The sequence below is a fragment of the Chrysemys picta genome, chromosome 7 (assembly GCF_011386835.1).
Source record: "Chrysemys picta bellii isolate R12L10 chromosome 7, ASM1138683v2, whole genome shotgun sequence".
Classification (NCBI taxonomy): Eukaryota; Metazoa; Chordata; order Testudines; family Emydidae; genus Chrysemys; species Chrysemys picta.
In genome coordinates this window covers 95,079,627-95,092,892 of record NC_088797.1, presented here as the reverse complement: position 1 = coordinate 95,092,892, position 13,266 = coordinate 95,079,627, and the positions used below count along the sequence as shown (strand labels likewise).

Below are 13,266 nucleotides of genomic sequence, written 5' to 3'. Positions count from 1 at the left end.
CAGACAAACATAGCATTGGTGAACAGATCTAGGGTGACCAGATGTCCCGATTTTATAGGGACAGTCCCGATTTTGGGGTTTTTTTCTTATATAGGCTCCTATTATCCCCCACCCCCGTCCTGATTTTTCACACTTGCTGTCTGGTCACCGTAGAACAGATCCCATAAGCAAAGCCAGACAAGCAGCACACAGACTAAACGCAGGCAGCACAGGGCAAACATGCCCTGACAGCTGAGGGCTGAGACACCCAGCGTCCAGACAGGCAACCCCGGACACGCCGCACAGCCCCGAGGTGGCGGGGCTGCGGAGGCGGTGCGGACAGCAAGCACAGACAGGGCCGGGCGCTCATCCCGCCCCGGCACATCCCCAGCCAGGCAGGCCCCCGACCCCCCACCCGAACGCGGTGCCGGGCTGTGCGCACACCGGGAACGCGCACGGCAGCGGCGGCTCCGATCCCGGAACGCTCCGTCCCTGCAGCGGGCGAGAGGCGGCCGCGGGGCGCCGCCATGCTGCTGCCGCTACCACCGCCCCCCTCCGCAGCGGGCAGGACGCCTGCGCCGTGCGCTGCCGGCAGGAGGCCGGGGGCGGGGGCGCCGGCAGCGGCGCCGCATCCAGAGCAGGTTGCGGCGGGGACGGGACCAGCATGAGCTGCGGGCGCTGAGGCTCCGCCGCCCAGCCCGGCCCAACCCGCCCGCTGCGCGGAGACAAAGGAGCGAGGCCGCCGCCGCCATGGGGGAGCGGCCCCGAGCCCAGCCTGGCGCCCCGCCGGCTGCAGCCGCCCCCTCCGGCTCGCTGCTCAACGGGCTGCTGCACAACGGCTTCCACCCGCCGCTGCTGCGCCAGGAGCCGCCGGTGCCCGGCCACGGCTCCCCGGCCAAGAAATGCAGGCTGCGGAGACGGCTGGACTCGGGCAGACGGAACAGGCCGCGTAAGTGATGCATGCGCCGGGCTCAGGCTTGCGCCGCCCGCTGCCCTCCACACACCCTGCAGCGCTGCCTCGCCAGCTCCCTGCTCCACCGGCGCGGGGAGAAGGGCTTGTTACGCGTGCACCCACAAGCCCTAGCCTCACCGACTTCTGTTCCTTTATTGCCTGGCCCCACCGAGGTCCCCAGGCTCCTGTTAGTCTTTTAGGGAAAAAGGGATCCCGTGTGACCTCCTCCTGGAGAACAAGGACTTTGCCTATAAACGAGTCCAAGTCCTCTGTATCTGTTTCACTGTTTGAGGTCAGGGATTTTCTAAGGCCAGCTGCAGGGGTGGAGGGATGCCCATTCTTCCCCCTTTCGCCAGCTTGGTGAGTGTACTGAGGAGTTCTGCAGTATGACTGACAGTCGCCCCCCACCCCTCCGGCAAAATCAGTTCATTAAATACCATCTTATTCCAGCCAATAAAACTGTGTTTTGGGGACACACCTACTGATACCATGTGGGCTGGGTCAGCGATTGACCAATGAGGAGGCTGGAAGGTGGTGGGTTTGTGGATTGGTTTCTAAATTGCTGTGTCTGAAAGCTAAAATGAGAGATTTCCTAAATTACAACTGGCATAAATGTGACCTTGTTAAAAAAGGCTTACAGTTCCGATACCTTGGGATGTAAATTTGTAGTTGATATAGCCTTGGATTATCAGTAGGCGACACCTTGAATCAGTTATTAATTTAGCTGTCTTTGGCATGGTCCTCTGTGACTTAGACATTCCAATGAAGCTCATAATTGCTAAGAACCATTGTAAGTAAATGATATGGACATCTGAATTAAGGTCATTAGTAGACTTGTTAATGTTTTATTGCTGTTTTTTCGTATTTCATTACTAAAAAAAGAAAGAAATGCAAATCACTTTTGCATAGGAATAATATTGTACTTGTCTATGTTGTCCTGTAAAATGAAGAATAGTTCATCCAGAAATGAAACGTTTGGTTCATCTGCTTTATTGGAAGCATTTTTATGTATACTGCTGATACAATCTGAAATTTGAATGTAAAGTGTATTCTTTGTGGTTATTGCCTAGGTTTTTTTTGTTTTGTTGTTGTTGTTGTTGTTTTTATTTTTTTTAAGGACTGGTAAATTAACTACCCACTTAACATCTTTTAAAGCTGGAAGTCCAAATGTATTCAAAATATTTGTACTATTTATGTGTTTCTTGATTACTGATAATATACTCTATTTTCTTAGTAATGGATGACTTTTAATACCTAGGTTCAATTATGAAAGAAAGCTATTTAATTCAAAAACTTTATATGTAAATCCAATTGTGAATTGACATTAGGGAACAAACAGCTCTACTGTTTGCTGCATGCTTGCTGTAGTGGTTGGAACTGAGATTTAGTGACCTCATTCACTTTCTACTTTGTGTAGGGTTTTAAAGTTCAGCATATTCTGAGCAAGTAATCAGAAATAGTTAGAACCATAAATACCCTGTGCCAAAACATAATGAAGTTTAAACTAAGCACAAAATAGTTTGTGTGTAGATTGAGCTAAAATGTGAAAAAAAATATCTAAGATATCTTGGATTTCTTCTGGATTCCATGAGATGTATTGTTTTGATAATAGATGCCTTCTCCAGTGGAATTTTTTGGTGTTTTTGTTGTAAAGTAAAGTTTCTTTCTCACCAAATGTGTAAAAAAGACTTGTTAGGAGATAAAGCTAAACCAACACATTCAAAGATAACTTTGTTCTTCATTTTAATACAGGCTTACTGGACTGGAGTTTGGTTTTTTGGTAGGTTAAAAAACCTGGTAGTTAATAAGGTGCAACAAAAACTTCTTGTTTATATCCTCGGTGGTGGTGGTTCACCTCCTTGACTTGCCCAATGATAGTAGTAGCTTACAGTGAAAAGATTTAAAAACAAGAAAACCCCTTCCTCTCAAACTAACTGTAGGAACAGAGCTGTTTTATTGTTAAAAAATAACTTGTTTGTTGAGCTGTAACTTTCATAGCACTACTTATTAAGAACCTTTTTTTTCACATAAATGGTTTATTTTAACTTTAATATCTAAATGTCACCACTCAATATCTTTTTTATTATTATTATTTGTTTAGTATAAACAGTATGTCTGCATTGAGTAGTCATTTAACCTCTGCAGTAACCTGTATACATTCTACTCTGCATTTGGTAGAAGGAAGAGTTGAATGTGACAGACTAATTCTTGTTTGCAAAATGATTGTGATATCTACTTTAAAAACTATAAGAATAATAATTAAGCCTAGAATGCATATTTGAGGTGCAATTAAACAAAACCACAGACTAGCATACTTCCTTGGTAGTTTTGATTATCTATAATTAAGCTCGATCTGCACTATTGTGTCAAAGTTTAAAAATATAATTCTGAGTATTATGAAAAAATCAAAAGGATAAGATTTCTATGGAGTCACATAATCTCTTAAATAAGAGGGAATAAGGCATTTAATTCCTTCAAACCTTTTTCTGAAAGGGACCAGAAGCATGGTAAACAATCCAATAGTAAAGATTATAAAATTATTGACCTGCCATGTCCTACTGAAGACACCAGTTGATGGGGAAACAAACACCCAATAGACTCAGTTCAGGCTCAAGGCAGTAGATGAGTTTCTTTAATAACATCTGCAAATTTGGAATTTCTACAGCTGTCTTGTACATAAGTATATTTACAGCTATGTATTACACTTCCAGGAGAATAGTATATTGTAGCACTTATTTTAACATGTTTTATATTGTTCACCAGAGAGCAAAGGTATAGAAAATAGTGTAGCATTGACAGGATCTGAGTAGAGCACAACCATGAACAATCCTGTTTTTCTGGTTTTGTATGATGTTTAACATTGGTGCTTGGAGATGTTTATGTGTGTTAAAGGGCACATTGCAAAATGCATGTGGTAAATGCACTAAGTCTTTTAGTATTGATCACTGTTCTTGTCAATTTTCTTTCACAATGTGCAAAGCATTTCCTAGTATACCAACAAGAAAAAGTTGTCAAACTGAAGGTATAATTGCATTCTAAATCCACATAAGTGAGACATTTATTATGGTTGGTATGGTGTCTGCCAGAACATGACAGACAGGAATAAAGACTGGAAATACAGGATTTTAGGAGGGGAACATTCTCACTTGAAACTGGGCTGTAGTCCACGAAAGCTTATGCTCTAATAAATTTGTTAGTCTCTAAGGTGCCACAAGTCCTCCTGTTCTTCTTTTCACTTGAAACTAAAACTGTTTGCTAGTGAGGATATGGTATCTACTTTTGTGAAGCTCTTGAATTGTTTCTATTACTGTTTGGGGATTCCCTCCCAGCCACTCCAAAAGGATAGTTTTATTTTAACTTGCACTGAATGATTTGTTGGTGACCTATTGTATGATTTTTTTTTTGGATCACTTGTGCATATATGTAGCTAGCTTAGGCCCTAACCTCACAGCTCTTTACAGAAAGGTTTCATTTACATGGAATAACCATGTTAAGTTTTTGCAACTATTTTAGAGCATCCACGTGATGAGCCTGTTCAGATGTGCTTTGCAGTGCAAGGAATTATGATATCCAGAAAGACAAAATGATGATGATCAGGGATAGTCTTCATAGCTAACTTTCTGTGTCGTTCCCCATCAAATAGTGGTGTAGCCACATAGGTCGCCTAGTGTACACCTCAGCTAGCTAAATCATGCTTCAAGGTGTTATCCTCATACACTAGGAAAAAGGTCAAATTAGGTCAAGGTTAACCAGCATGTGCTAAGCTTAACCACTTCTAGTCAAGACAGACCTTTTAAGGGTACTGATCAGAAACACTACCTGAAAATCAATTGGCAACTACTCTGTGTCACAGAGAATGTGCGCTCCTGGAAAGCAACATTACTTAATAGGAGAGGACCTGCAATATGCACTAGTTGTAATTTCTAAATGTTTCAAGCTGTAGCGTCATATAGCATATATTGCTTTTGAGCCAACTTGTAGTTAGATTGTTGCAATCATTCACATACAAGGTACACATGCACACAGCATAGATTTATGTAGCACTTTTACTCCCAAATGCTTTGCTGCCTGAAAAACACAGGGCTTATTCACCCACAGTGACATGCAGGCATCTGTAGGATGGAAAGTTGCAACTATGTTATTTGCCAGCAATACTATATAAGTTTGTTTGTCTCCAACTGAAACTGCAGGGAGAACTTAAAGTAAGCAGGACCGAATTATTCACTGGATGTCACTCAAGACATTAGCGCTCCATCCTTTAAACCAAAATGCTATTGGATTTTCTAATGATCAGGACTTCTTTTCTACATCTCATCGGAAGAAAACACCTCTGGCAGTATAGTGTCCCCTAACAGCATGCTGAAGAATTGTTTCAATACTCAGAGGAAAGAGTGCTGTCTAGCAAATAAGTGTGGCTGTAAGCAAACGCAAAGCAAGTGGTGCTTTGGGGCTCTGCATCCGGTGAGATGAAAAGATGCCATATCTCCTTCTGCAGAAGTAGAATCGCACATACTCATGCATTTCTGCAATAAGACTGGAAAGTTAGAGGAATCATGACCTGGCTTGATCCTCCTCACTTTCAGAAGCTTGCTCAATCACAAATCCTAAGACTGGGCCTCCTATTAAATCATCATCACTTCTTGCAGCATCTGTGTTTTCCATGGAGGTACCTTGCTCAAAAATGACCCAGTCTGACTCTGCTTATCTTTTAAAATTACATTTTTAGGTAATCAGTCTACAGTATGTTTGGAGTAACACACCCAAATAAACATACCCGTCCTCACATTTATGTGAATAGGCGATCATACTAAACATCTGTATGTGTTTTCCCCCCGATAGGCAGTAGGCACTCAATAAGCACTTACCAGGTTAGTGTCATTTTGTTTATTCTAAGATTATGTAACAGGATGGAATCGGTGTAGTTCTTCAGTGAGCCCTGGACACTCTGAACTAAGTAGCATTTGAGATGCCTATTACCCACACACAGCAGAAATAGGATGTAAGGTTGGGGTCCTGGTGACAGATAAGCAGGTAGGCTTTACTTGACACAAAGCAAAAACAAATACTTAACTTCGATTCAGTAATTGTTTTAAATTTAAGCATTTATGCAGTGCTCAAGAAATAATCAGTAAAATAAGAATGATTATTGCATCTAGATTCTTCGTAAGACCCAAGGCAGATATTTTACAGGAAGCATCTGGCAGAAATGAGGAAGATGCCATCCACCTTTATTTTCTCCAGTTGATGAGGAAGTAGTAGTTAGTAGTAAGCAGTAGTTAAATCTCACACAGCTACACTAGAAGCGCTCTATGCCAGTGGGAGAGTGCTCCCCTGTCGGCATAATAAAACCATCTCCACAAGAGGTGGTAACTATGTTGGCGGGAGAAGCTCTCCCACCAACATAGTGCTGTCCATACCAGTGTTTAAGTGGTGTAACTTACGTTGCCCGGTTATTTACAGGGTTATTTACGCCCCTGAGAGACATAAGTTATACTGATATAAGTGGTAGTGTGTACAAGCCCACAAGTAAAGCAGTAGCTTTCCAGCCTGTCAGTCAGCCTAAGCATCTTCAATGCAAAAAGCCAAATGGGAACCAGATTATGTAACGTTCACTGGATAATCACACTTTTAAAGACAATCCCTTTTGTGTCCTATTGTTGCTGTGAGACCATTTAAGAGGTTACAGTTGCTCCGAGAGCTATGACAGAACCAATGTGGGATAAATTCTCCCAAGTGCCAGGTTTTAGCTGTATGTCTATTCTATAAAATCAGTAGGAACCTTGAGGTCCCCTGCCCAAAATTCTGAGTACATGCTACTCCAGAGCCATCCTTCTATATTTGAGGGTTTCTTAACAAGATACCAGCTGGGTGTAAGTGTAAAAGAAGCCACTTAAGAAAGCCATACTACCAGGGCCGGCGCCACCATTTTTGCCGCTCCAAGCAAAAAAAAAAAAAAAAAAACGCCCGAACTTGCAATACTTCTAGCTGGAAATAATTTGAAAAATGTGAAAAGTACTTTTGTGTTCTCGGTACTCTATCTAGTGAGTCTGATTGAGTTTCTGTTCCTAAGGAACACATATTTTGAAGTTCTATTTTGTACTCTTGACAACTGCTAAATAAAATGCAAAAAAGTATTTCTATATTTAACTGCATGGTTTTATCATTTCATAATTCTGCACAGTAATGTTTATATGGGCTCAAGCATATATGGATACTGGATAAGATGTACTATATTACCCCGTGTTGACAGATTTCAGAGTGGTAGCCGTGTTAGTCTGTATCAGCAAAAATAACTAGGAGTCCTTGTGGCACCTTAGAGACCAACAAATTTATTTGGGCATAAGCTTGCCCAAATAAATTTGTTAGTCTCTAAGGTACCACAAGGATTCCTCGTTATATTACCCATGAGTGAACCTTTCCCCCAGATACACACCAGCAGCTGGGCTATCAGATTACTTAATTATGTAATCTTTTAGATACCTTCTGTTTGCTTAGTCGCATGCTTTTGCTTTGAAATGTCAAAGAATACTGGATGGATTTTTATATACAGGTAACAATCAAATAAGTTCTTGACTCAGTATCTAGCATTACCGTTATACATTTAAAAACTATATGTTAATGTTCCCAGGGGGACAAACAAATTTATCTAAGTGTGCACACCAGTTCTGCACCAGATTGCTGTTCTGTTCTAATATTTTTACTCCATTCTCTTAGGTGTTTATGACTCATTGTGGGGCTTTCTATGTCAATGCTATGCTTTCTAGGACTGCATTTCACTTTATTAATGTATCCTTTTGTAACCTACTGCAATGCAGACCTGTAGCAGAGTTGTCTCCTCTCGCTCTTCTCCCAAGGAATGTATATTTGGTGATGAGATTCTTTAGGAATGGATTTCCCTCTGCTCAGCAGAGTCAATTAGCAGTTTAACTATTCTCATCATGCAGTTTTGTTTAGCTAAGGATAATCCCATTTTTGATAGTTTAAAGAGTATAATGCTCTTACAGGGAATTCAGTGACTTCCTTATTTCTTGTATAATAAATCACACCTATCCAAAATATTGTAGCAGTACTTCTTAGCAAATAGATTTGTCAGCATTTGCACTGTAAATAATTTTTCAATTTTTGATAACTCAGTCACTTAATTTAAATTCTGGAGCGCCTGTGACACACAGGTTTAAATAATTAATCCATTCATATTTAGTTTAGGGACAGGTGTTAAAATATTGAAATTAAAAGTTGTCTACACTTGTATTTTTCTTCATACTTCCCATTAGTGGTTGCATCAGTGGGAACATTACTATAAATTGGTTGTAGTCATTGCAACCACTAAGTTGTGTAAACCTGCATGTGTAGAAGAGACAGTAGATAAAATGCCAGCTGTCTGTCTGCCTTAGCGCTCCTACTTATTGGTACCACTGATGTAGTGCTACTGTAAGAATTTGAAGAAATATGCAGGCATAGTTTTGGCAACTTAATAGTGCCTCATTTTCAGATTTTTTTAAAATTAACAATACCAGTAAAAGAGCACAGTTTTGCAACAACAACAAAAAAATAAAAAAGTTAATTTAATTGGTAAATCCTTTATTCAGAATGCAGAGATGCTGATTATGATTCTTTGCTGCCCTTTTACACTGCACGTTATTACTTATTAGTGTCAAAGTTGATGGATTTTAGTGGGAGTTTTCAGACTCGAATTTGGTGTGTTCCCTATTGTAGTCTGTTACACAGTCGCTGTGCTTCTATCTCTCCACCAGACAACCAGTCCTAGACTCTGCAAAGGAAACCGTAAATCTGTGCTTTTGCACTATTGAAATATCAGTGGCTATGGTGTTTAAAAAAAAAATCAAACTTAAGTTTTTACTCTGCCCCAGTGTTGCAGGGAAACTGCTCATGTTCAGGGACAAACATTTGTTCGTTTTCTTCTACGGGTGTTAGCCTGGCCCATAGCAGAGGGAAAAGAGGAGTGAGGTACATGGAGAGAAATAAAACCAATGACCTAATAAAAGAGAGACATAGTCCCATTTGGGCTTTTTTTTAAAGTGGGTAGGCTACATAATTATTGCCCCTGTATTATATAAATCCTGTCATATGTTGATAATCCTGTTGACTACAATATTTGTCCACCTCAAATAGTACAGTTTTTTTCATTCTACCTGTTAATGATTCTGTGGAGTTTCCAGAAACTGACATGATGTTGGGACACCTCATCACATGCACAACGCTAGTCATGCATGAAAATCTTGTCACTGGTTTCTCTATTTACTATTTGTTTCAAAGCTCTTGTGCACCTGATGAGTGCGTCTTTCAGCGTTGGTATCAAGTGAGTGTGTTGCCCCTGCCAATCTGCAGAGTGCTGACTTCTTCGTTGGTCCCAGTGCTGATGCTACGAGCTTCCTCACCAATAACTGAGGACTTGTGGCACATCAGGACCTCCTTAGACAATTGGCTTCAGCCTTAGGTATATAGGCTCTGGCCTTGGCTACACTGGCGCTGTACAGCGCTGCAACTTGCTGCACTCAGGGGTGTGAAAACGCCTCCCCCTCCCCGAGCGCAGCGAGTGCAGCGCTGTAAAGCGCCAGTGTAATCAGCGCCTGCAGCGCTGCACGCTCGCTCGCAGCACTGCAAGCTACTCCCCTCGGAGAGGTGGAGTACATACAGCGCTGCGAGAGCTCTCTCTCGCAGCGCTGGCGGCGCGACTACACTCATGCTTCACAGTGCTGCCGCGTCAGCGCTGTAAATTCCCAAGTGTAGCCAAGGCCTTAATTTGTGCAGGAGAAAACACGTAAGCTAGTGGACATTCTTTAGTCCTTGATCTCAGGGAGCCAATGAGAGGTCACATCAAGGGAGGTACAAGTCCATGCTTGAGGGCAAAGACATTGGATCTCATGGGCAGGAAAACTTATTTGACTGCCTCCTTACAAATGCAAATTGCAAACCAGCAGGCATTGCTATCCAAATAAAATAATGTGACCGGGACTCCGTAGCCAAGTTTATGGACAAGTTACCCAAATCCTCTACAGAGGAGTTCAAGGCATTTGTTGTGGAGTTTGGTTGCAAAGATTTATTTGTAATCGGCCCTGCACGTAGCTGATATGGTTGCCGGAGTTATGGCTTTAGTGGGCACTATGAGCATCGTAGTTGCAGAATTCAGGAGTAGCAGCAGCTAGCCAACAGTGTGTGGATGACCTACATTTCAATGGTCAACTTCTATTCTCAGGCAAAATGGATGAGACTTTACATTCTTTTAAGGACTCTCCAAGCAAATCTGTGCTCTTTGGAGATTTATACCCCAGGAACAAGGATGCATAATTTTGGCAGTTAGCAGCAATACTGCCCTCAACCATATTTTAGGCAGACACCTTACCAACTGAGACAAGACTACTCCAGAAAGGGGAATACATTTCAGAGGAGGAGATCTTTAGGGTCTAGTTTTACCCAGCCACTCTGTCCCCCTTCCACCGTCATCCAGGCAGCCTATTTGCCTTGCATATCGAGAGCAGCAGACCAGTTGTGAACATCTCAACCTCATCATCTCAGTTTGGGGACAGGCTTTTTCACTTCTGCAGTGCTTGGGAAGCGATAATGACTGACAGATGGGTCCTTAGCAGTCTTGGATTGGGGTACTCCATTCCATTTTTGTCTTCCCCTCCATCCCGTACCTTTTCAGGGACCCTTCTTATGAGTCAGTGCTTCTTCAGCAGATTCAGACTCTGCACTGGGAGCTATACAGGAGATTCCTCATCAGCATGGTGGAAAGGGATGCTACTCCAGGTGTTTCCTGATCTCGAAGTCCAAGGAAGGAATAAGACCTATTCTCGATTGCTGCAGTCCCACCAGGTATATCAAATATGTGAGATCCCACATGGTTACCCTGGCTACTATTATTTCTGCACTGAATCACAACAACCAGTTTGCTGTTCTCAATCTCCAAGATGCTTATTTTCACATGTCAATCTTCCCAGATCTCAGGAAGTTCCTGAGATTCCTTGTCGCAAGCCAACACTACCAAGACAAAGTTCTTCCTTTTGGCCTGTCTTCAGTCCCACATGTCTTTACCACATACATGATGGTGGGTAGCGGCCTATCTCAGAAGAAGGGGCCTTCATGTCTTCCCATTCTTGAATGATTGGTTAGTAAGAAGCAGATCCAGGAAGTGAGTCCTTAGTCATGTCCAATTCACATTGGACCTTTTCAATCAACTGGGGATGATCCTGCACAAAGGAAAATCAACTCTAACCTAGGGCTGTTGCGTGATTTAAAAAAAAAAAATTAATCGCGCAGTTAAAAAAAACTGTTTTGTTTTTGAGTACAGTTATGTAATTAAAAAAATCTACATTTGTAAGTTTCACTTTCATGCTAAAGAGAATGCACTTCAGTACTTCTATGAGATGAATTGAAAAATACTATTTCTTTATCATTTTTACAGTGCAAATATTTGTAATAAAAATAATATAAAGTGAGCCCTGTACACTTTGTATTCTGTGTTGTAATTTAAATCAATATATTTGAAAATGTAGAAAACATCCAAAAATATTTAATAAATTTCAATTGGTATTCTATTGGTTAATAGTGCAATTAATCGTGATTAATTTTTTTGAGTTAATCGCATGAGTTAACTGTGATTAATTGACAGACCTACTCTAAACCCAACCCAAAAATTCAAGTTCATTGGGGCTCTATAAATTCAAGGGCCTTTCTCCCATGTAAACAATTCCAGGCAGTTCAGCACCTATGTCTGGACCTCCAATCGCATCCTTCCACAACAGCCTGTGAAGGCATACGGTTACTAGGCCATATGGCTGTATGTATTTACATAGTATAGCATGCGAGGCTGCATCTTCATACCCATCAGCAATGGCTGAGGTTAGTCTATCATCCAAGTTGCCAGTCATTGGACAGTCCTATATGAGTGCCCCCAGAAACACTGGACTCTGTGCAATGGTGGATGGAGCAGTGTAAGGAATGTTGGGGCAGGGGGGAGGGTCCCTTTGTCTGTCCTCTACCAATAAGAACATTAATTACTGATGCCTACTCAACAGATTGGGGGGAGAGCATCAATGTTAATTAATGATTCAGGGCTTGTGGGTGGAACAGGAAGCAACTGGTCATGTCAATGTGCTGGAACTTCAGGCAATATACAACACCTTCTAGGACCATATTTAAGGAGCAGCAGTGCATGTACTCCAGGATAGTACTACAGCAATGTGTTATGTGAACAACAGGGAGGAGCCCGGTACAGCCAGCTTGGTCATAAAAAAATGAAAATTTGGCACTTCTGCATAGTGTGTTGAGGTCCATTTTCTGAGAATGGCTGGCATCCCTTCTTCGATCAACTTATTTGTGGCAAAGGACAACAGAAAGTGTCGTCAATTCTGTTCCTGAGCAGAAGTCAGCCTGGAGTCCATTTCCGAGATGTTCCATCTGAATTGCGAAGAGAGCCTGATGTATGCCTTCCCTCATATCTCTCCCCATATTCAGGGAGGAGTGGCAATGCTCGGAAGTGGTTAGGGAAATTCTGCTTAGTTGTAGAAAACCAGCTACAAGATCTATCTATTTGTCTACAACATGAAAATGATTTTTGATTTGGGCAACATCCGAGCAAATTCAGCCCACATCAACTTGGATTCAGGACATTTTGGACTATTTGTTGCATTTGAAATCTTTGGTCCTTGCTCTTAGGTCCCTGAAGGTTCATTTGGCTGCGATCTCAGCTTTACATCATCCCATCCAAGGAAAGTCTGTATTCTAAAACTCCCTATAATGATTTTCAAAGGTATTATTCACCTTTCTCCTCCAGTGAAGGAAATGGTCCTCTTGTGAGACCTTAATATGGTGCTGGCGGTGCTAATGGGTCTGCTTTTTGACCCAATAGCAACATGCTCATAGCTTGTCTGCTGGGAGAGGAGCACCATTCTTGTGGCTATAACATCTGCAAGAAGAGTCAGTGAGATATAAGCCTTAATGGCAGATCCTCCGTATGCTCAGTTCTTCAAGAATAAGGTGGTTTTAAGATCACATCCAACATTTTTGTTCCAAGTGGTGTCTCAGTTTCATCTTAATCAGGTTATTTTTTTACCTCACAGTTAGGGTCCTACTAAATTCACGGTCCATTTTGATCAATTTCACGGTCATAAGATTTTAAAAATTGTAAATTTCATGATTGCAGCTATTTAAATCTGAAATTTCACTGTTGTAATTGTAGGGATCCTGACCCAAAAAGGAGTTATGGGGAGGGGGGAGGGATGTTGCAAACTTATTGTAGGAGGTGTTGTGGTACTGCTACCCTTGCTTCTGAACTGCTGCTGGCAGCGGCACTGCCTTCAGAGTTGGGCAAC

General features: G+C 41.9%; 1 protein-coding gene across 3 annotated transcripts in view; it reads left to right on the top strand.

Moving 5' to 3' along the window:
* The first annotated feature begins 277 nt into the window (after positions 1-277).
* Positions 278-13,266, top strand: part of PANK1 (pantothenate kinase 1) — a 37,191-nt gene continuing 24,202 nt past the window's right edge. Inside the window, exon 1 of one of the 3 annotated variants that reach the window (XM_024107282.3) lies at positions 278-928. In XM_024107282.3, the coding sequence (XP_023963050.2) occupies positions 730-928 (199 nt within the window). In that variant the 5' untranslated portion in view covers positions 278-729. Of the gene's footprint in view, positions 929-1,455; positions 1,722-13,266 lie in introns of those variants that run through there. The other 2 variants (XM_024107281.3, XM_005292519.5) reach the window with 2 other exon arrangements.